Source organism: Pinus tabuliformis, chromosome 2_2 (genome assembly GCF_031772625.1).
Source record: "Pinus tabuliformis cultivar Carrire ecotype Pingquan chromosome 2_2, CPIR1, whole genome shotgun sequence".
Lineage (NCBI taxonomy): Eukaryota > Viridiplantae > Streptophyta > Pinopsida > Pinales > Pinaceae > Pinus > Pinus tabuliformis.
The window spans coordinates 827,692,171-827,715,884 of NC_142300.1; the positions used below are offsets into that span (position 1 = coordinate 827,692,171).

Genomic DNA, 23,714 nt, shown 5'->3' on the forward strand with positions numbered 1-23,714 from the left:
AAAGATGTAGGCTCCAAGCCAAGGCAAAACCCCACAAGGGTTAAAACCCAAGAAAATCCTCTTCTTATAGAATCAGATCAAAGTGAGATATCCATGACCTAAGACCAAGACTGCCACAAAGACCCAAGTCAACCCGCCTTCATTCCATGCCTATCAAACCATAGTTAACAAAAGTCAAAGTTAGTCAAATCTTAGAAATCTGGTCATCTTTTGAAATTTTGGGCCCGCAATATCACAAAAGCTACCTTAGAAACTCGCGCGTGTGAATTTAAATTAGGGCAGAATAAAAAATATTTATTTCTCCTTAGACTTGCTCTCTCTCGCTCTCTCTCTCTCTCTCTCTCTCTCTTGACTTTCTTGCTGAAATTCTTCTTTTCTTGGCACAAAAATTGAAGTGGTGAGTGAGTGCTCCAATGAGATTGAACTGCTCTCTATATATACATATCTAGGAGGTCGAATAGGTGCCTTTCTAGGCTGACTTGTCTAGGCAGGGCCGATTTGGTCTTGTGGGTGACAAAATGACTCTTTTGACTCAGAATAAATTTTTTCTGTTTTCTTACAAATAGTCCAAATGGGACTTTGACACATGACAATTTTTTTTTTTGTCTCAATAAACCCTAGAAGCATGAAGAACATGCTTTGACTAGAATAATAATAATAATTTCCTTTTCTTCTTTTTGTTTTAACATGAAATACATATTGCTACAAGTACAATGATAATTATGAAGACTGAACCTAGTTACATTTTTCAACAACACTGAGAATAATAAAGTGGACCATGTTCATGACAAACATCCTAACTAAATTCTAGATAGGCCCACGTGGTAAGTGCTCCAACTCCAAGTGGCACATGTTAATCTCCAAGGTATTGATGTCCACCAAGCAAGGGTCCCAAGGTGACACTCAAGAAATGTCCAATGCTCCTCCTCCCTGTGAAAATTCCTGAATCTAACACATTAGAAACCCCTACTGCAATTATTGGTTTACAATCTCCTACTTGTTCTTTACATTAACAAGTTATTTAATTGCATAAACATCGAAGTTAACGCTATTGCAACCTTTACAGATATGCAGATCATGCACTGAAGTAAATAGAAACAATAACACAAGGGACACCATTATTTTTGGACAATCGTCCCTGGAAAAACCCAATGCAGGAAAACCGGTGCAGTAGATATGAGGGTTTTATTATTAAGTAGATTCTTGAATACAACTAGGGTGCTAGAATTGGATCACCCAACCGAGAATGTCCTTGGCAGTAGTACCTCTATCGGGAGACAGATATTCCGACAAATTAACAATCGGATGATCAACCCCACAGTGACTTTGACTGTTCCTTGTGCTGGACAACGATAACTGCTCTAGAACTGCGTCACTCTTCAGGAACTGTGTCACCCTCTCCCGGCTGATCTGCTCTCAGTCTGCCCCACAAAATCTTCCCAGCGCTGCCTCTAAAGCCCTTTGTGTCCTCTGCGTCAGCCTCTACGGCTTCTGCGTTAGCCTCTACGGCTTCTGTGTTAGCCTCTACGGCTTCTGCGTTAGCCTCTACGGCTTCTGTGTTAGCCTCTACGGCTTTTGTGTCAGCCTCTACGACCATTTGCGTCCTCTGCGTTGCCTCCTTCGGCCTCTACGTCAACCCTTCTTGGGACTGCACTGTCTCTCCCGACACTTCACTGCCTCTTTGCTATGTATTCTTCAACCTTGGATGAAAATCCCTTGCTGAACTGCCCTTCACTGCAACTGATCACTAACTCGATTTCCTCAGCAAACCTCACCCCAAAAAAATCAAATTCTTGATCTCTCTTGGTGTGTCTCTCCAACTGACCCTCAAGCCTCCTCTTATACTTTTCCTGTTGATGATTCAACAGTCGAGATTAAGTCCCTAATCAACGACTAAGATTAGAACTGGCTTGATCCTCGTCACTTAAAACTTTTTCACCCATTTTATATTAATACACATTAATATTTTTGTTTTCCTAAGTTTAGACTTAGGGACCCATTAAAAATATTAATTATTTTAACATCTCTTCATCTGGATGGAATTTCTCCAAACGATTTCTGGGTCTTGGAGATCTCATGTGCCTTAGCCTCTCCACCAAATTTCATGGCTAGAGCACTTCCGATGCCAATCAACACTCCCTCTTAGCGAGGAATGTGCTCTAGCTATGCTTCACCATAGAAGCATCACACTGATCCTTCACATTGGTCTTCTGTGCTGATGCTAGACCCGCTGCCCCACATCCACTGCACTGCTGCTTCTTGTACTGCTGTCCATGACACTGCCATTGCCACTGCTACATCTGTACTGCAGCTCCCTCTCAACATGCTGCATCATGCTGCCCATAGCACTGCCACTGCTAATTGCTGCACTGCAACTCAGTTACTGTGAAGTAAGTAACTGACTTCTCCCAAACACTGACATCTCGGTAAGTCTGGAAGCCTGGTGATGCTGAAGCCACCTTTGCTGCTATCCTGTGCTCCTGCTGCTGCCACTGCGTTGTTGCAACCTCTTCTGTGCCTCTCGCACTGTTGCAACCTCCACTGCGTTGCTACAGACTTCTGCACTCTAGCACTGCCTTGTCGCTCCATCACACCTTGCTCCACCCGACACCTGTCATCACGCTACTGTCTTTAAGGGCTCCCGTAGCCAGATTTGATCCAAGAATTTGGGTACCTCAAGGATCCTGCCCCTTTTCTTCCGTAGTCCTCTCGACTACAGTTCTATGTCTCCCCACCTCTTCTCTGGAGGCGCATGAGCACTCATGGCACAATCGTCATTAGTCTCGACATCCTTCTCCGCCTTTGCTGGGGCAGTTTTTGAGTCGGAAGCTTCTCCCTTGCCTTTCTTCCTGGGGCACTGAGAGGCATAATGCCCTAGCTCCCCACAGTTGAAGCACTTGACCTTGGAGATCTTTCTTCTTCCTCTTCTGAATCCCCTGCTGTCTCGCAGATGCTAGAGCTGCATCCTCCTCCTCCTCTTTCTTGATTTGAACTCCCTTACTGGTACTCCTCGCCTTAGTCAACCTTCTGATCTCTTCCTGTCGAAGAGCTGCTCACATCTCCTCCCAAATGGGGAGAGCCGCTCTGCCCAAAATGCTCTGGACAAATGTCTCCCAGTGCTTGGAGACTGCATTCAGAGCAGTCCTGACCATAAACTCTTGATCCGGTGTAGACCCCATGGAAGTAAGCTAGTCATGAATTCCTTGCAACCTGAGAAGGAATGGATCTATCTTCTCTCCTATTTGCATCTGATATGGCCTCAGCTGATTCTCTAATAACATTTTCCGCTATACGGAAGAGCCTTGGTATAAGGTGGTCAGTGTCTGCCACATCTCCCTTGCTATGTTCTTCTCAGCAATATGTGGTATGACATGATCCTTGACCCCGTCTAGAATCATGCATTTTGCCTTTGCCTTGGCCTCCTCATACTTCTCATTTGCATTAGGATCAACTGGGACAACAATTGTTTTCAAGGCATAGTCCTTGATGCAATGTTTATCCAAGATTGCCAGGATTCTGGCCTTCTAGATGAAAAAATTGGAAGCCTCGTCCAATCTGTCCTGATCCCTCAATTCGTTCACTGCCATCTCTGCTCCTCTTCTCTAGACTCCCTTTGAGTCTTGATTTCCCTCTTGGAAATCCTCCGACTAACTGTCGAATCACTCCTCTCCAATCCACCTTTGTTGTTGCAACCCAGATCTGGATTTATTGGCTAGAAATCTGTCGAGGTAATGCTTCCCTCTACCTTGGTTCAGTCTCCTTAGACACTGTTCTGCACACACAGAAGCAACGTCCCACCAGCTCCACAAATCAAAATTTGCTCAGCTCCCTTAGCCCCGACAACTGAAGAATTTGACTCGTTCTAGCTCTGCGCAATCACAATGAGAGCTGGGTCAGCGCCTCCTGGCCACTGCGTCTATCCTTCCTGGTTGAGAAAGATGATTTGGCACTGCATAGGCCTGACCTGTCTCCCTCTGCATCTGTGCTGGCCTGGACAACTAACGCAACTACTGCTTGGGCTCCTCCCAGCTACTGCGTCACCTTCACCTAGCATAGAGTGTTGACGCAGGCACCGCGTGAGCCTCTGCGTCACCTTTTCTGCACTGCGTCACTCTTCCTTCTGCGTCTCTAGCTCTGGAACAACGCTGTCACTCGGGACAACTGCTTTTCTGCTGCAAATTCTCTGGATTTCTTGGCTGGTGTCTTTAGTCACCTATGATCTGCAATCGCTCTGATACCATGTGAAAATTCCTAAATCTAACACTCAGAAACCACTACTGCAATTACTGGTTTACAATCTCCTACTTGTTCTTTACATTAACAAGTTATTTAATTACATAAACATCGAAGTTAATGCTATTACAACCTTCACAGATATGTAGATCATGCACTGAAGTAAATAGAAACAATAACACAAGGGACACCATTATTTTTGGACAATCGTCCCCAGAAAAACCCAATGCAGGAAAAACGGTGCATTAGATATGAGGGTTTTATTATTAAGCAGATTCTTGAATACAACTAGGGTGCCAGAATTGGCTCACCCAATAGAGAATGTCCTTGGCAGTACTACCTCTATCGGGAGACAGATATTTTGGCAAATTAGCAACTGGATGATCAGCCCCATAGTGACTCTGACTGTTCCTTGTGCTGGACAACGATAGTTGCTCCAAACACTGCTCTGGAACAGTTTCACTATTCAGGAACTGTGTCACCCTCTCCCAGCTGATCTGCTCTCAGTTTGCCCCACAGAATCTTCCTAGCGCTGCCTCTAAAGCCCTTTGCGTCCTCTGCGTAAGCCTCTACGACTTCTGTGTCAGCCTCTACGACCCTCTGTGTCCTCTGCACTACCCCCTTCGGCCTCTGCGTCAACCCTTCTTGGGACTACGCTGTCTCTCCTAGCACTTCATTGCCTCTCTGCTATGTATTCTTCAACTGTTGAAGTTTCTAAGTTTACTTAGTTAGAAACCCTCCATGCAATTTATCTGATTTATTCCTACCTACTTGTTATTTTACTTAACAAGTTATTTACAATGTAAATACTGAAAATAAACACTAGTGCATGCTCAACTTATTGCAGATCAACAACTAAAGGAAACATAAACAATCACATCATATGACACCATTATTTTTGGACTAATGTCCCCGGAAAAATCCAATGTGGGAAAACTGGTGCAACTATCTGAGGGTTTTCTTATTAATATATGAGGGTGCCGAAATTGGCCTACCCAACAGAGAATTTCTTTGGCAGTAATACTTCTCAGTTTCTTACAAATCTCCTGGCTGAAACCCCGGATAAACTTTCCGGCAGCTACTCAGCACAAATCTGCCCCAGAAACCCCAGCGTCAGCCTCTCTCTGGACTGCGTCAGCCCCTCTCTGCCCAACACTAGCCCTACAGGCTACATCACCCCGGATGGGTCTGTGTCAGCCTTGGGAGGCCCTACGTCAGCCCTCTGGCCCTCTGCGTCAGCGACGCTGGCCTCTTTGAGGCTCTGCGTAGCTCCCGACTGCCTCTGTGTGGCCCTGCGTGAGCCCTGGCTGGCTTTGCGTCACTCTCCTTGGCTATTGCGCTGCTCTCATGGCACTATCTCTGCCTCTCTGTCTCTCTGTACTCAAATGCCCCTCAGCTGCATCTCCGATCACTAATTCTATCTCTCTTAGCAAACGCCACTCTAGAGAATAGAATGATTGATCACTCTGGTGTGTTCTCCAAGTGACCCTCAAGCCTTCTGTTATACTTTTCCTGTTGACATATCAACGGTCGAGATTAAGTCCCTAATCAACGACTAAGATGAGATCTGGCTTGATCCATGTCTTTTGGACCATTCTAACACAGTTTCATATTAATACACATTAATATTTTATTTTCCACAGTTTCATATTAATACACATTAATATTTTATTTTCCCTAAGTTTAGACTTAGGGACTCCATTAAAAATATTAATTATTTTAATATCTCCTAAACTGTTTAGAATCTGCCCAAACCCTTTCTGGGTGTTGGAGATCTCATGTGCCCCAATCTCTCCACGAAATTTCGTGGCTAGAGCACATCTGATGCTACCCCAAATCAACACTCCCTCTTAGCGAGGACTGTGCTCTAGCAATACTCCTCATTGAGTATTACTCTGATCATCCGGCATCGGTACCTATGTTGATGCTAGGCCTTCTTGCCCAACATCCTCTGCATTGCTGCATCCTGTATTGCTGCCCATGGTTCTGCCACTGCCACCACTGCATCTGTACAACAGCTACCTCTGCATCCGTGCTGCTGCTGGTCCTTTCTCCCAACACTTCATCTGCACTGCACCTCCTCTCATCATGTTGCATCGTGCTACCCACTGCTGCACTGCAACTCAGTTACTAAGAAGTAAGTAACTGATCTCCCAATCTGACCTCCCTGTTGGGCTAGAGACACCCACTGATGCTGAAGCTCCCTCTGTCGCTGACAAGTGCTCCCTCTTTGACCTCTGTGCTGCTGCAACAACTCCATGCATCTTGCACTGTTGCACACCTCTCTGTGCCATCCTGCACTGGTGCAACACTCCTTTGCCTCTCGCACCACTGCAGCCTGCTAGCCTCGTGTTGTCTCAGGACTCCTGTACTGTAGCTCTCTTTGCCGCTCCATCCTCATCCATCTCTACCCGACTCAGCCAGTCATGCTACTCCTCATTGGGGCTCCTGTAGCAAGGTCTAATCCAAGAGGCTGGGTACCTCGAGGTCCTGCTCCTCATTGCCTGTAGTCCGCCTGACTACAGCTCGATGTCTCCCCACTTTCGCTCAAGTGGAGTGTGTGCACTCATGGCACAGTCATCATTTGTCAAAACTTCCTTCTCTGCCCGTGATGGCGCTGCCTTAGTCTCGCAAGACTCTCCCTTACTCTTCTTCCTCGGACACTGGGTCGCATAATGACCCAGCTCCCCACAGTGGAAGCACTTGATCTTGGAGAGATCTTTCTTCTTCTGCTTCTCTTGCTTTCCCTTAGATGCTATGGCCACATCTTCCTCTTCCTGCTTGACTTTGATCCCATTGCTGCTGCTACCCATCTTCGACTGCCGTCTGATCTCTTCCTGGCGAAGAGTTGTTCATATCTCGTCCCAAGGTGGGAGAGCCCCTCTGCCTAGTATACTCTGGACAAATACCTCCCAGTCTTCTGAGACAACATTTAGGGCTGTCCTCACCATCAACTCTTGATCCGATGTTGCTTCTATAGCAGTCAACTGATCTCGAAACTCATTCAGTCCTCCGAGGAAGGTGTCAATTGGTTCTCCCTTCTTCATCTGATACGACCTCAACTGATTCTCAAGCAACATTCTTTTCTGCACAGAAGTATGCTAGTACAACTTGTTGAGAGCCTCCCACATCTCAAATGCTGTTTCCTTCTCGGCTATGTGTGGTACTACATGATCCTTGACCCCGTCAAGCTTGGTCCTCGCCATTTCCTCTTCGTATTTGTCATTATCATTGGGGTCGACTGGAATAGCTATTACCTTCAAGGCGAAGTTTTTGACACAATTTCTGTCAAGTACGGATAAGATTCTGGCCTTCCAGACTGTGAAGTTCGATGCTCAGTCCAGTCTATCCTGGTCTCTTACTCTGTGTAGTGCCATGATGCTCCTCTACTTCCCTCCTGGAAGTTCTCTATTCGACTCCTCTGAGTCTCTACTTCCCGTCTGGAAGTTCTCTTCTGGACTCCCTCTATGTCCTGATTTCCCTCCTGGAAATCTTTCTGTCGCTGTCGAGATGCCCCCTACTTTCATCGCCTTGTGCAACTGCACCACTGATCTGGGTTCCTCAGCTAGAAATCCTTGGTAGCAGCTTCTCTGGCCTTGCTCTGTCAGGTACTGTTCTGACTACAATACCTCACCAACTCCATTCTGCAATATTCCCACATCCTTCTAAACCCCATCAACCTGAAGGTGAGAGCTCATAGACTCTGCGCAATCCCGACACCAGCAACTTGGCCTCCTCAGCCAACTGCGTCAACCTTCCTAGCTACTGCGTGGCTCTGCGTGAGGCTCCCTTTGCCTTCCTTAGCTTCGGTGTTGCCTCTTCTCGGCTCACCCTTGATGATGCAGGCACTGCATCACTCTTCCCTTGTTGCTGCTCCTGCTAGAAACAACTTCTGTCACCTCGGACAACTGTTTTCTGCTGTTATCGCTCCGCTCGGTTGATGTCCTTAGTCCTCCTGTGATTTGCAATCACGCACTGATACCATGTTGAAGTTTCTAAGTTTACTTAGTTAGAAACCCTCCATGCACTTTATCTAATTTATTCCTACCTAATTGTTATTTTAGTTAACAAGTTATTTACAATGTAAGTACTAAAAATAAACATTAGTGCATGCTCAACATATTACAGATCAGAAACTAAAGGAAACATAAACAATCACACCATATGACACCATTATTTTTGGACTAATGTCCCCGGAAAAACCCAATGTGGGAAAACCGATGCAGCTATCTGAGGGTTTTCTTATTAAGCAATATCAGAGTACAATCTGGGTGCCGAAACTAGCCTACCCAACAGAGAATTTCCTTGGTAGTAATACTTCTCAGTTTCTGACAAATCTCCTGGTTGAAACCCCGGATAAACCTTCCAGTAGCTGCTCAACACAAATCTTCCCCAGAAACCCCAGCGTCAGCGTCTCTCTGGACTGCGTCATCCCCTCTCTGCCCAGCGCCGACCCTGTGTCACCCAGGATGGGTCTGTGTCAGCCTTGGGAGGCCCTGCGTCAGCCCTTTGGTCCTCTGCGTTAGCAACGCTGGCCTCTTTGAGGCTCTGCGCAACTCCCAACTGCCTCTGCATGGCCCTGCGTGAGCCCTGGCTGGCTCTGCTTCACTCTCCTTGGCTACTGCGCTGCTCTTCCGGCACTATCTCTGCTTCTCTGTACTCAAATGACCCTCAGCTGCGTCTCGCGATCACTAATTCTATCTCTCTTAGCAAACCCCGCTCTAGAGAATAGAATGACTGATCACTTTGGTGTGTTCTCCAAGTGACCCTCAAGTCTTCTCTTATACTTTTCTTGTTGACGTATTAACGACCGAGATTAAGTCCCTAATCAACGGCTAAGATTAGATCTAGCTTGATCCATGTCTTTTTTGACTATTCTAACACAGTTTCATATTAATACACATTAATATTTTATTTTCTCTAAGTTTAGACTTAGGGACTCCATTATAAATATTAATTATTTTAATATCTCATGAACTGTTTAGAATCTGCCCAAACCCTTTTTGGGTGTTGGAGATCTCATGTGCCCCAACCTCTCCACCAAATTTCGTCGCTAGAGCACATCCGATGCTACCCCAAATCAACATCAGCCTTGGATGAAAATCCCTTGCTGAATTGCCCCTCGTTGCAACTGATCACTAACTTGATTTCCTCAGCGAATCTTGCCCCAGAAAATCGAATTCTTGATCTCTCTTGTTGTGTCTCTCCAACTGACCCTCAAACCTATTCTTATACTTTTCCTGTTGACGATTCAACGACCGAGATTAAGTCCCTAATCAATGACTAAGATTAGAACTGTCTTGATCCTCGTCACTTAGAACTTTCTCACCCATTTTATATTAATACACATTAATATTTTTATTTTTCCAAGTTTAGACTTAGGGACCCATTAAAAATATTAATTATTTTAATATCTCTTCATCTGGGTGGAATTTCTCCAAACGATTTCTGGGTCTTGGAGATCTCATGTGCCTTTGCCTCTCCACCAAATTTCATGGCTAGAGCACTTCCGATGCTACCAAAAATCAACACTCCCAAGGCCTCTAGTGCTCCAATGCTCTCTCCTAAGCCATGTGTACCTTTAGGTCTACAACACCTACATGATCACTCCTTAAGCCAAGCATCCTCAAGTCAAGTACAAGCCTTCATGCAAGCAATCAAGTGTCCTGATGCTACCCATGGTTTAATGGCCTTTTCTTAGATGCCTAATGGTTTTCCTTCAAGTGGGTTGTCCTTTAAAGCAAACAACCAAATACTCCATGTATGTACCTCATGAAGAAAGTCACTAAGCCACATAGGTCTAACCTTCTAAAGAAATGTGCCACATAAGCATCAAGTCAAGGCATAACAATCTATGAGTAAGCTATCTCCAATGTGTATGTTCATTACAATGCAACCATGGATAATCAACACACCATGCAACCCACATCACATTAAATGTTGAAGTTTCTACAAGATGAACAATAGAAACTGAATTTTCTGATCTAATAATTACTATCTAATGATTTTTAACAATTTATCTTTTTGCCATTGATATCATTAAGCAATTATACACAAAAAATATCAACAATAATGCAGTAAAAAACAATAAGATCATAAAGAGACAACCGCAAACAGTAGAAACAACAAAATTTTCCCTGGGAAACGCCAGCTTGGGAGAATACTCAACAACTCTTCTTCTAGGAGGAATTTTCTTCAGTAAGGTTTACAAATCCAAATTATCTAGAAATCTATGCCAAAAATCCAAGTCCAAATTTCAGTCAAATTCATCCTCTATCAGCGCCCGCGTGTGGCCAATATAGAAGAGAGATGATGATGAGTGAGTGATCAAATGAAGTGTCACATGATCTATATATATACAAGTCGAATGGGTGCATTTACTCCAAGAGACACACCCTTTCATGGTGGGGCCGACTTGTCCCTTTTTAGCCTACATGAAACTCAAAAATAAAATTTATTTTATTTTAATTTCCATAATTCTTCTAGGCCAACTTAGGAGGCCTCTTGGCATGCGGGAATACCTCTCAATGCTACACAAAAATCAACACTCCCTTTTAGCGAGGGAGGTATTCTCCTTGGTTGCAACACTTTTTCCTTTAGCTGAAATTTCTCCTTCCTTTATAAATTTCACGAGCTTGTCATGTTGAAGCATGTCTATAGATAACTCCATCCTAGAGTGGGCAATGTAACTCCTCGCACGCATGTGAGTATCCAGGGCCATTTACCTCTGGCCAAAGTCCATTATGGCTCCTTAGGTAAATATATCTATCTCCTCTGGTCAAAGTCCTTTATGACCTACCCAAGTCCTTTTGGCTTCTTAGGAGATAATTTTCCCTTGGACCATTCACCCAACCAAAGTAATTTATGGCTTTTTAGGTGAATTGCATCTATCTCCTTTGGTCAAAGTCCTTTATGACCTAGCCAAGTCCTTCTGGCTTCTTAGGAGATCTATCCAATCCTGTAATTTGCCCCTGTAATTTCTGTAGGCCATTCACCCTTTTGGTCAAAGTCATTTATGACCTAGCCAAGTCCTTTTGGCTTCTCAAGTGAATGTATCTGTCTCCCTTGTTTAAAGTCTTTTATGACTTAGCCAAAGTCCTTTATGGCTTCAGGAGATGGTTTGCCCAATCCTGCAAAGACCCCTTTACTCCCTTCCAATGAGGGAGACATTCAACATCATAACAGGCTTGTCTTTGAAGTATGTCCACAATCTTCTCATATATGGATATGTACTGGAGCTCTACTGCTCCTCTATGCATCATGTCTCGGATGAAGTGACCCGACCATGTCCTTTTGGCTTTTCAAGATTTGTAACACTGTCTTCCATTTTGCTGTTTTGAGTTTCCTTAGCAATCAATCCTTCCACAAATGATCAATTCCTTTAGATCTCTGTCCACTTGCTGCTCATGGAAAGACTCGTCCTTTAGCCCTCTATACTATACCATCATGTTTTAGCCCTCAATACTCGGCCCCCATTAGCTTGCTGTCCACTTAGTTGGCTACAACAACCTTAAAAAAAAATGCAACCTTATAGTGTAAAATTAAAAATCAATTTTTGAACCTGTGACCTTCGCTGGACAAGTCACATGGCATACCAATTGTGTTACACATTATTGTTTGACATGTTATAACCATATATGTATACGTGGTCAATCCTACACCTCAATCAAATCTTATGTCACTTATACATGTGGCCAAAACAATGCTCTCGTGGGTTGATCCTATTTCGTTGCTGTATACATGTATGTGTGGCTGAAATAGTGCCTTATCAGAATCCTCCAGAGTCCGATCTGAAGCAAATTCACGTCTCTATTATGGATATAAACAACTTTCTTGTTTATTAAGGAATTCTACATGGCCTGATCTAAACTAGATCCATGTCACAGATATATGTATTCATAATAACATATTTGCGCCTAATTCCCAAGCAAAGGTTGTCCTCGCACCATGCCATTGACTTGACCACATCAGGTATAGAGAATTCCTTTACTTCCATAAACTCCCGGCTTCCCAAGCATAAAGGGAGGCACCCTTGGTCTTTCTGATTCCTTTACTTCCACAAACTCCTGGCTTCCCAAGCATAAAGGGAGGCACCCTTGGACTTTCAGATGTAGGTAGCTACCTAAAACTTCGACAGCAAAAGTAGCAGTCTTCGCGAATGTAGCACATCCATGCTCATCACCACCTTCTTCACAAATCCAACCACGGTTCTCTCTAAGACGTATGCCTCAGTCATAATGCCACTTCCATCGCTGTCATCCAAGGGTATGTTCTGTCTGGAGTCTGGACATGGATTCTGAGAGAACCATTGATGCATCCGAATAGGAGTCGGCATTCCCATGAGCCCATGCTTTCAATCTTGGCAGGGAAAACCTTCACTAGTTGATTTAAATCGTAAGCATTGTGCACCATTTTCGTTGAATTCTAAGTACTTTTCCATTCTTAAATTTCTTTTAACAGTCTTCAATCTGGTGATCTCTTCCTCGACTCACAAAATCAGGCGAATTGTGCTGTACAAAGATACATCTGCAGCAAGGGATTGAAGAGCAGAGGAGCATCGATAACAGTAAAGCAGAAAATAGCTTGTGACAAATGTCAAATATTCATGGCATCGTTCTTACTGCTATACAGCCCCTTCAGGTGTAAAGCTGGGAGAGCTTTGCTTTTGTTATTGAGCAAAGAGGGCACGCTACTGTTCGGTTAGAGGCTGCAGACCATTGATCCCTACCACCCGAACTTGCCAGAACAACTAGTGCTTGGCCTCCACCATCATATTGGAACTCTTCCCTTTTTCTATCAAACTCTTCGCAATTGAACTACGCTTCTGCCATAAAAAAATTTCTTCATTTGCTTCCTCCACAGAACCTTACGACCCTTTTCAAAGACGATGACAGAACTTGCAAAGACAGATTTATTCCTCACACTTCTGATCTAGCTGACCTTCAAAGTAGCTCTGGTTCCATGTTGAATTTTCTACAAGATGAACAATAGAAACCAATTTTTCTGATGTGATAATTACTACCTAATGATCTTTAACAATTTATCTTTATGCCACTAATATCATTGAACAATTTTACACAGAAAACCTCAACAGTAACGCAGTGAAAAACAGTAAGATCATAAAGAGACAGCCATGCACAATAGAGACAACCAAATTTTCCCTGGGAAACCCAAACTTGGGAGAAAACCTAGCAACTCTTCTTCCAGGAGAAATTTTCTTGAGCAAGGTTTACAAATCCAAATTGTCTAGAAATTTGTGTCAAAATTCCAAATCCAAACTTTAGTGAAATTTGTCATCTATCTGCTCCCACGGGTGGCTAATATAGAAGAGAGATATATATATACAAGTCGAATGTGTGCATTTACCCCAAGGGACGCACCCTTCCATGGTGGGGCCGATTTGTCCCTTTTGAGCCTACATGAAACCCAAGAATAAAATTTATTTTATTTTAATTTCCTTAATTCTTCTAGGCCGACTTGGGAGGCCTCTTGGCATGTCGGAATACCTCCCGATGCTACACAAAAGTCAACATTAAACACCCTTAAGCATGGTGTAAACACTTTTAGAGTAACCCCAAAGGATAACCTTCCTTCTTCACAGGGGAAATGTTTTCACAAACACCAATTTGCTCGTTTCACAATTCCACTAAACTTGCCATCTGGAAATCTGAATTTGCTGCATTCTCGAAAGGGCCCTGGAAAGGAACTGTTGCTTAAATGTCATTCTCTTCCCTCAAGGCATCACATCTCACCTTGTTGAAATGGAGATTGATGCTTTGAGTATGTATTTGTATATTAATATATTCAGGGATTGCTGTTTTGAGTGAGGTTTTCTGTTTCCTAAGCTACCTAAGTTTAGGTTATTCTTTCTGAGTGCGGAGTCTGTTTACTATGGTCTGAAATTTAACATTCTTTACTTCTGCCTTCATGTGCTAGCACTGCTCTCTTCAAATGACAGCCAAATATATTGTCAAGGAGATCAATCATCACTTTTCCTTTCCTGCTTTAGACTTGATGTCTTTTGCCAAAACGGTTCACTCCATTGTTATCTGCAATTGTAATATCAGAAACCACAAATCAACCTCAATGGCAATGTCTGAGAAGATCGTCACTTCCCATAATGAACAATGAAACCTGGGACAAACTTATGATGTAAAAATGAATAGATTACAAATTATTAGTGTTCAAAGATGGATTTCTGATTTCAATCACTTTTTTCCTTTGTTCTTGTTGATATTCATTTAAAAGACTCTAGTATTTACTATTTATGCCAACTAATGCTCAATGGTTGAAGTTTTAGATTCAGCAGACTCCAGAGTATATTATCATTGATTACCGAAATTTATGATTGACATAGTTTCTTATACAAGGTGCCAACAACATGATTCCAATGGAACTTGCTCTGAAAATAGCTGACAAGATCAGAGCACATGAAAGATTTGCTGTGTATGTTTTGATCCCCATGTGGCCAGAAGGCATTCCAACAGGTATTGCCATGCAGCGGATTCTTTACTGGCAGGTATATTTGAGTTAATCTACTCTGATGTCAGAACTTTGTGTCAAATTGATCTAAGGAAAATATTGAGAGTCGAGATGTAAAATATATAAGTGGGCGTAAGAATAGCTTAATAATGCTGAATGAATTTAGTTAAGAGTTTGATCTTAGGAACCAGACAAAGATGTTTTCTTCTTTTTTCTCTTCCATATGTCTCTGATTGTTAAATTTTAATTGGTTTGACACGAAAGAAGATAGGTTGAATTATCATTCCCTTGGACACCTTTTGTCATGTTGACATTGTATGCTGATTTTCCATATTGACATTGAAGGTTCTATTGTTGATGTTTCTTGTTCCAAACATATGACCTGTAGAGGAGCTTAGGATGAAACGTGGATTATGTTGTTACCAAAGTTTGCCTTAAGAAGACAAGTGGAAACCTTTTTCCATTCTTTGTCTCATCAGACATGACTTTTATGTGAATATGGTGGAATTGGGTCTTGCAGAAATTGCTTAAGTGATCAAACAAAAGTAAATCAGGCCTTCCTAGGGAAGATATATTCTTTCAGATAAAAGCATCTGGATGTTATCTATATTCTGAATAGGAAACCTGCTTACAGTCCCAGTCGTAAGTTCAATGATTGTCTCACTTTCCTTGACATTATAAAAGATAGAAGAGATTGGTAATTTGAAGTTTAGATATTTAGCTTGAAGGCTGGTTTGGAAAGGAGAGTTTCGAGGGTTCTGTGGTGCTGAGGGTTTTGCATGAGTCTTCTCTCATTAATGCCTGGTTTATCGCAGCATTACTTTGCATGCTTTCTGAGTGAGTATTTCCCACTAGTTTTTATGCCTAGTGTCAATCCATTCAGGGTGGTGAACCAGGCTGATGGGATGGATATTGGCGATGGGGTGGACAGAGGGTTTGGAGTTTCCCTCTGTTTTGAATGAAAGTCTTCTCATGGAATGTCGGGGTTTTTCAAACAACTATAATAAAGCACTGTTAGACCAGTGTGGTAGGCATTGAAGTTTTAGATGTTTTACGTGTACAAGAGGTCAAGGTTACTAGTTTTTTCTTACGAATTTGTTGAAGCTGATAGGGCTAGGGTTTGAGAGCTTATGTCTCCTACCACAATGAAAGAAAAACTTGTTAAAATTGGTAGCCAGGGAAAAATTCTCAAAGGAAGCCCAATTGCCCCAATCAAGAGTTCAATTGATTAAAGGAATTACATTAATAAGGTCAAAGAAAATCAAATAATAATAATAATAATAATATAAATATATTAAGAGCAAAATTCAAATTTAATTTTTCCCTCCAAATATTTTCATGTCGGCTCTAATAATGGTTGCAACCCTTCGGTCTCATAAGATCTATATAAAGGAGATATTCTTGATCCAAATTCACATGTACTATTCTACGATTTGGTTGGTATGTCTTAGCTTACAGTATGGTATGCATAACTCAGAAAGGCTCCCATTTCTTGTTTCATTACCATGGAGGCACTACTCTGGAAGACTCACATTTCTTGCCGCATTGCCATGGGTAACATTACAACAATTCTAATCATTATTTTGTGGTATGTTTATTATGAATCGTTTTATATGATCCGTGCATCAATGGAATAATCCTATCTCTGTGTTTCAATGATACATCTCATAGCACCGCACGATGGCATGGTTTGGGAAATTGCACGAGGGCATGGTCTAGGCACAACATGATGACATGGTATGGCACACTGCATACAGTCTCGACTCATTGCAGATAGTTTTGGTGTTGATTTTGGGTAGCATTGGATGTGCTTTAGCTCCGAAATTTTGTGGAGGGGCTAGAACACATGAGATCTCCAAGACCTAGAAATCTTTTGGTGAAATTCCACCCAGATTGTATTCTATTAAAATAATTAATATTTTTAATGGGGTTCCTAAGTCTAAACTTAGGAAAATAAAAATATTAATGGGTATTAATGAAAATATGGGTGAGAAGCTTCTAAGTGATGAAGATCAAATCTAATTTAATCTTAGCCGTTGATCAAGGACTTAATCTCGGCCGTTGATTCATCAACAGGAAAAGTATAAGAGGAGGCTTGAGGGTCAGTTGGAGATACACCAAGTTGATTAGTCAGTTCGATTTTTCTGGGGTGTGGTTTGCTGAGAAAATTGAACAAGTGATCTGAGTTGCAGTGAGAGGGGCAGAAGTAGAGATTTGGATCAGAGAGGAAGTTCCGAGCCAAAGGGTACGTAGCAGAGAGGCAGCGCAGAGGCCTACACAGCCCAGGAGGGGCTCACGCAGAGCTGATGTAGTCCAGAGGAGTTCTTGCAGTGGCAGTGCAGAGTATTCGTCAGTAGTCCAAGATTTTGCTGGAGAAGCGAGGTTTTGAGCCAGGAGGGCTGAACAATAGTCTTCAACCAGCAAATCGATCTAGCAGAAGAGGAGATGCAGTTCTCTAGTGGCAAGACGCTGGCCCATGCAGTGATTGCATAAGGACTTCGCAGCATTTGCCGGGAGGGTGTCAGATCACTCATTGGATCAGCGGTGACTTAGGGAGCGAGGTAAACCCTCGAATGTATTTCTTGTTGCTGTGATTTCTCTGTAAGGTTAGCTGATGTGAGAGGCAACCTGTTGTACTCAGATTTTGCTTGCTTAATAATACAAACCCTCTATTTGTTGCACCGATTTTCCCACATTGGTTTTTTCCATGGACGTGTTGTCCAAAAATAATGATGTTCCTTGTGTGCTTGTCTCATCTATTGTTTTAGTTTATGATCTGTATGTCAGTGTAGTCTGCAGTAGTGTTTACATCACTGTTTATCTAATTAAATAACTTGTTGAATGAAATAACAAGTAGGAGATGTTAAACCAGTAACTATAGTAGGATTTCTGTTTGTAAAGATTCATAAATTTTCACATGGTATCAGAGGGATTGCAATCATAGGACACTGAAGCCATCAGCTAGGAGATCTAGCAAATCTGCTGCAGAGAGGCAACTGTCCCAAGTGATTGTGTTGTTCTAGAGCTTGAAACGCAGAGAAAGGGTGACGCAGTGTAGAAGAAGTGACGTAGAGGCTCACGCAGTGCTTGCATCAACATTCTAAGCCAAGAGAGGGTGACACAATGGCTAAGAGGATCCCACGCAGTGACTGTGTCATCTTTCTGGGTCAATGCAAAAGCAGAGGGGCAGATCAGGCTCACGCAAAGCCATGTCATCCTTTTGGACCGGGAAGGAGTGACGCAATGGCTAGGAGGAGTTGATCTAGCTCACGTAGTGACTGTGCAGAGCTTGAGGAGCTCAGATTCTTTAGTTGCTAGGGCAGAGGGAGCAGTGCAGATCAGATTTGAGGTGCTGGTGGGACGCTGTTGCTGCTGGTGCAGAACAGTGTTTGAGGAGACCGAACCAATGTAGAGGGAGTCACTGCCTTATCAAATTTCTTGCCAAAGAAATCTAGATCCGGGTTGCTGAGCAGCAACAAAGAAGGATCAGAGAGGGGTGATTTGACATGATTTGGCGGAAGGATTTCCGTGAAGGAAATCAAGACTCAGAGGGAGTCTAGAAGGAACTTGTTCCTTAGAGGATTTCTAGCGCCAAAGAAATCCAGATTCGAGTTTTGCCAAGGCAGCAACAAAAGAGGGAGAAGAGAACTTGTTCGACACTCATTTAAGCAGAGATGGCAATTAATGGACTGAGGGATTAGGACAGATTGGATGGAGCATCCAACTTTGTCATCTGGAAGGCTAGGATCCTAGAAGTCTTGGACAAGAATCGCATCAAGGATTATGCCTTGAAGACGGTTGCTGTCCCAGTCAGTGCTGATCCTCTCAAGAAATACGAGGAGGCTCAAGCAAAGGCGAAGTGCATGATTTTGGATGAGGTCAAGGATCATGTGGTCCCACATATTGCTGAAAAGGACACAACAAGGGAAATGTGGGAGGCCTTGACCACCTTGTACGAGGGAACTTCCGTTCAACGGAAGATGTTGCTTGAGAATCAACTAAGATAGTACCAGATGTAGAAGGGAGAAGAAATCGATCCCTTCCTTCTCAGGTTGCAAGGGATTCGAGACCAGCTGACTTCCGTGGGGTCTACACCAGATCCTGAGTTCATGGTTAGGACTGCCTTGAATGCAGTCACTGAAGATTGTGAGACCTTTGTTTAGAGCATCTTGGGCAGGGCTTCTCTCCCCAGTTGGGAGGAGATGTGGGCAACTCTTTGACAGGAAGAGATCAGACGGTTAACCAAAGTGGGAAGTAGCAGCAAAGGAATCAAAGTTAAGAAAGAGGAAGAGGAGGATGCAACTCTTGCATCAACGGGACAACAAGGGCAACAGAAGAAGAAAAATAAAGACATATCCAAAGTCAGATGCTTCAGATGTGGGGAACTGGGACATTTCGCCACTCAGTGCCCTCGGAAGAAGGGCAAGGAAGAGAAGTCTGACTCAAAGGCTGCTCTAGCGAAAGCTGACAAGGAGGACGATGATGAGGATTACGCCATGAGTGCTCATGCTGTGAAAATTCTATCACTGCAATAACTGATTTACTTTACCTACTTATTTTCCAATAAGTTATTTATGAAATTCCTTCAATAAACATTAAAATAAATTCTGTTGTAGATATCACACCATAATACAGAAACAAACACATGCACAAGAATTGACACGGATATTTTGGACAATAGTCCCTGGAAAAACCTAATGTGGGAAAACCGGTGCAGCAAGGGAGGATTTTATTATTCAGCAATTCTTCAGTACAACAGGGTGCCAAACTAGCTTACCCAACAGAGAGAAAAAATTCTCCAGCACCTCTCCCAGTCTCAGTGTTAGCTTGGCTGACCTCTGCGTAGCTCCTAGACACTCTGTGTCAGCCCCTGCCTAGCGACATCAGCACTGGGTCTCTCTGCATCACCCACGCAAGCCCTCTAGTGACTGTGCAGTCTGCTGCTGGCTCTGTGTCTGCCTCTCCAACCTTTACACTGGTCTTCTGGTGTTGCTCTTGACTCTCTGTTCTGTACTTGCTACCTCCTGCTTCTCTCCAGATGACTAGTTCGAATTTCTCAGCTAACCCCGCTCCAGAAATCGAACTGACTGGTCTCCCTCAGGATATTCTCCAACTAACCCTCAAGCCTCTTCTTATACTTTTATCGTTGGTCCATCAACGACCGAGATGAAATCTCTAATCAACGGCTAAGATTAGATTTGGCTTGATCCATGACTTTTGGACCCTTCTAACCCAGTTTTATATTAATACCCATTAATATTTTATTTTTCCTAAGTTTAGACTTAGGAACTCCATTAAAAATATTAATTATTTTAATATCTCCCAAACCGGTTAGAATCTGCCCAAACCATTTCTGGGTCTTGGAGATCTCATGTGCTTTAGCCTATCCACTAATTTTCATGGCTAGAGCACATTCGATGCTACCCCAAATTAACACATGCACCTCTAGAGAAGAGGTGGGGAGATATTGAGCTGTAGTCGGGAGGACTACAGAAGGGTAGGATCCTTGATATGCCCAAACTCTTGGATCACATACGGCTACGGGAGCCCTTACTGATAGTAGCAGAATGACAGGAGTTACTTGGTGCGAGGGATGATGGAGCGACAGTGGCAGAGCTAGAGTGCCAAAGTATGAAGCAGCGCAATAGAGTGTTGAGCAGTGCGGGAGGCACAAAGAAGATACAACAACAACACAGTAGCATTAGAGGGTCAACACATATTAGCAGCAGAGGTAGCTTCAGCATCACGGGGTATCCAAACTGACCAACATGTCAGTTTTGGGTGAATTTTTTAGTTGCTTACTTCTCAGCAATTGAGTTGCAGTGCAACAGTTAGCAGTGGTAGTGCTATGGGCAGCATGATGCAACATATTGAGAGGGAGATGTAGTATAGATGCAACAGTGGCAATGGCAGTGTCATAGGCAGCAGTACAGGTTGCAGCAATGCAGTGGATGAAGTGCAACAGGCTAAACATTAGCAGCACAGAGGACCGATGCCATGGATCAATGTGATACTTCTGTTGGGAAGTATTGCTAGAGCACATCCTCGCTAAGAGGGAGTGTTGATTTTGGGTAGCATCGAATGTTCTCTAGCTCTGAAATTTTGTGGAGGGGCTAGAACACGAGATCTCCAAGACCCAGAAATCGTTTGGTGAAATTCCACCCATATTGTATTTTATTAAAATATTTGATATTTTTAATGGGGTTCATAAGTCTAAACGTAGGAAAATAAAAATATTAATGGGTATTAATGAAAATATGGGTGAGAACCTTCTAACTGACGAAGATCAAGTCTAATTTAATCTTAGCCATTGATTAGGGACTTAATCTCGATCGTTGATTCATCAACAGGAAAAGTATAAGAGGAAGCTTGAGGATCAGTTGGAGATACACCAAGTTGATTGGTTAGTTCGATTTTTCTGGGGCATGGTTTGCTGAGAAAATCGAACAAGTGATCTGAGCTGTAGTGAGGGGCAGAAGCAGAGCTTTGGATTGGAGAAGAAGTTCTGAGCCAAAGAGTACGTAGCAGAGAGGCAGCTTGAGCATGAGGGAGGTAGCGGAGAGGCCTACACATCCCAAGAGGGGCTCACGCAGTCCTGAGTGGCTCTTGCAGTGGAAGTGCAGAGTATTCGCTAGTAGTCTGAGATTTTGCTGGAGAAGCGAGGTTCTAAGCCGAGAGGGCTGAACATCAGTCTTTAACCAACAAATCGATCCAACAGAAGAGGAGACACAGTTCTCTAGTGGCAAGACGCTGGCCCACGCAGTGATTGCATAGGGACTTCGCAGTGTTTGCCGGGAGGGTGTCAGATCACTCATTGGATCAGCTGTGACTTGGGGAGCGAGGTAAACCCTCGAATGTATTTCTTGTTGCTGTGATTTCTCTGTAAGGTTAGCTGGTGTGAGAGGCAACCTGTTGTACTTAGATTCTGCTTGCTTAATAATACAAACCCTCTATCTGCTGCACCGGTTTTCCCACATTGGGTTTTTTCGGGGATGTGTTGTCCAAAAATAACGGTGTCCCTTGTGTGCTTGTCTCATATATTGTTTCAGTTTATGATTTGTATGTCAGTGTAGTCTGCAGTAGTGTTTACATCATTGTTTATCTAATTAAATAACTTGTTGAATGAAATAACAAGTAGGAGATGTTAAACCAGTAACTGTAGTAGGATTTTTGTTTGTAAAGATTCAAAAATTTTCACATTTGGTTCATCGCATATATGACAGTCTTGCGATCACATCTATATGACAATCCTGGCATCGCATACATTTTCAGTTCGTGGCATCGGATCTATATGACAGTCCAGGCATCATATATATATCACTGTACTGGCATCACATTTACATTACAGTCTTGGCATCACATGGTTCCTCGTTGTATGCAATCTTGTATCCATTGTTAAGGTAAGTCTTGGTTCCTTTATTAAGATAAGTCTCAGCATTATTATGAGTCTCAACTCTGTTGTTCTAGGCACTGGTGTACTGTGGTGTATTGGCACCCCTGTTGTATATATATAGCACCACTATTATGCGACCTCAATGCATGGTATAATTGGTAGGCATCATTTATATATTTAGCTCTATGATGATCTCATTGTAGCATAATGCTAGCATAATATCGCTCAAATATACAGTCTCTTATATTGTCATGATATTGGCATGTCGTGATTTATATATTGCAGTTCAGTATTGGTGTGACACTGCATATGTGTGCAACACAGTAGTACGGAATCATGTACGTATGGCAGTAGTAAAGGCTTCTATCCTATCCTACAACATTTCTGAAACCTGAAGTGAAACCCTAGTGACAATATTTACATAGTATTGATGATATTATTGTAATGACAATATAGATATGGCAGTGGTTTCAGTTTCTTTATGGCCGATGTAAAGTTGTAATAGCTACTCTCTTGTACTTTGTTTAAGTAAGTTCACAAATGAAATTGTAAACTAACTGAGGAGGCCTAATATATATATGACGTCTCATGATAATGTACTTTATTTCTCAGCTGAACAATTGATGAGATCTAATAGAAGAAGAAGAAGAATTACAAGTTTTCCCCCTTGTGGGGTTTTGCCCTAGTCTCCGACCAATCCTGGTGTCTCTTTATATGCATGCTTTACTTCTAATGTTCCTTTTATTGTTCTGCTACATTTCTTATGGAGTTATTCTTTCTACATAATTGCATATGTTCTAATAATGTTATAATGCTGTGTGGTGAATTTAATATGAAAATTATGCATTGCAATTATCAAATCAAAGAATAATATAGCCCTAAGAAAAATTGAAATGGCATTAGAGCCAGGTTGAAGAAAAATCATGGATACTACACCTATGAAGACATCGTTGATGAAAACAAGCGAAGGTGGTGGGGAATTAAAAGAATGCTAGGGTTTGAAGGAAACCTTAGGCAATCTTATTATATAAAGGGAAATTAGGGTTTGGTGGTTAGGGTTTGGAAGAAGCCCATGAAGCATGTTTGGATGAAGGACCTGGATATGATGAAGACTCGAAATTTTAAAACCCTAACTAGATCAATGAGAAGCTGCTTTAGCACCTGTATTAGATTCAATATAACCCTAGATTGGTTGATGATAATATGTTTGGGCCTGGCTTCGATAAAGTCGACTAATGATGCCAAGTTGAGGCATCTCCTCTTTTGTTGATGTATAGCTCATGTCCTATGGTACTTCATGATTTAAGGATTTTGCTGAAGGCAACATCGATATGCAAATGATGGACTACAGTGACTCTTGAAGATCGAATCAAGAGGGAGCTGATCACTTGCTTTGATCCTCGTTAAAGATAAGTACCTTCTAGATTTCTGTTATGAGATGACTTTTATTTGGATTTATTTTGATTGTTACTTATACTTCCTACATGAATATTTGAGTATTTGAGTATTTCTAACCTTCTGATGAAGATATGATTAGCTGATCCTTCTTAAGGATCATTTGGATGCTAACTAGTGTAGGAAGAGAAAATTTGGAGCAAGAACAAGA

At 42.6% G+C, this 23,714-nt stretch overlaps 1 protein-coding gene across 1 annotated transcript in view; it reads left to right on the plus strand.

The window, feature by feature from the left end:
* Positions 1 to 23,714, plus strand: part of LOC149195532 (phospholipase D gamma 1-like) — a 255,599-nt gene that overhangs the window by 115,824 nt on the left and 116,061 nt on the right. Inside the window, exon 7 of the mRNA XM_089405355.1 lies at positions 14,604 to 14,752. Within this exon, the coding sequence (XP_089261481.1) occupies positions 14,604 to 14,752 (149 nt within the window). The remainder of the gene's footprint in view (positions 1 to 14,603; positions 14,753 to 23,714) is intronic.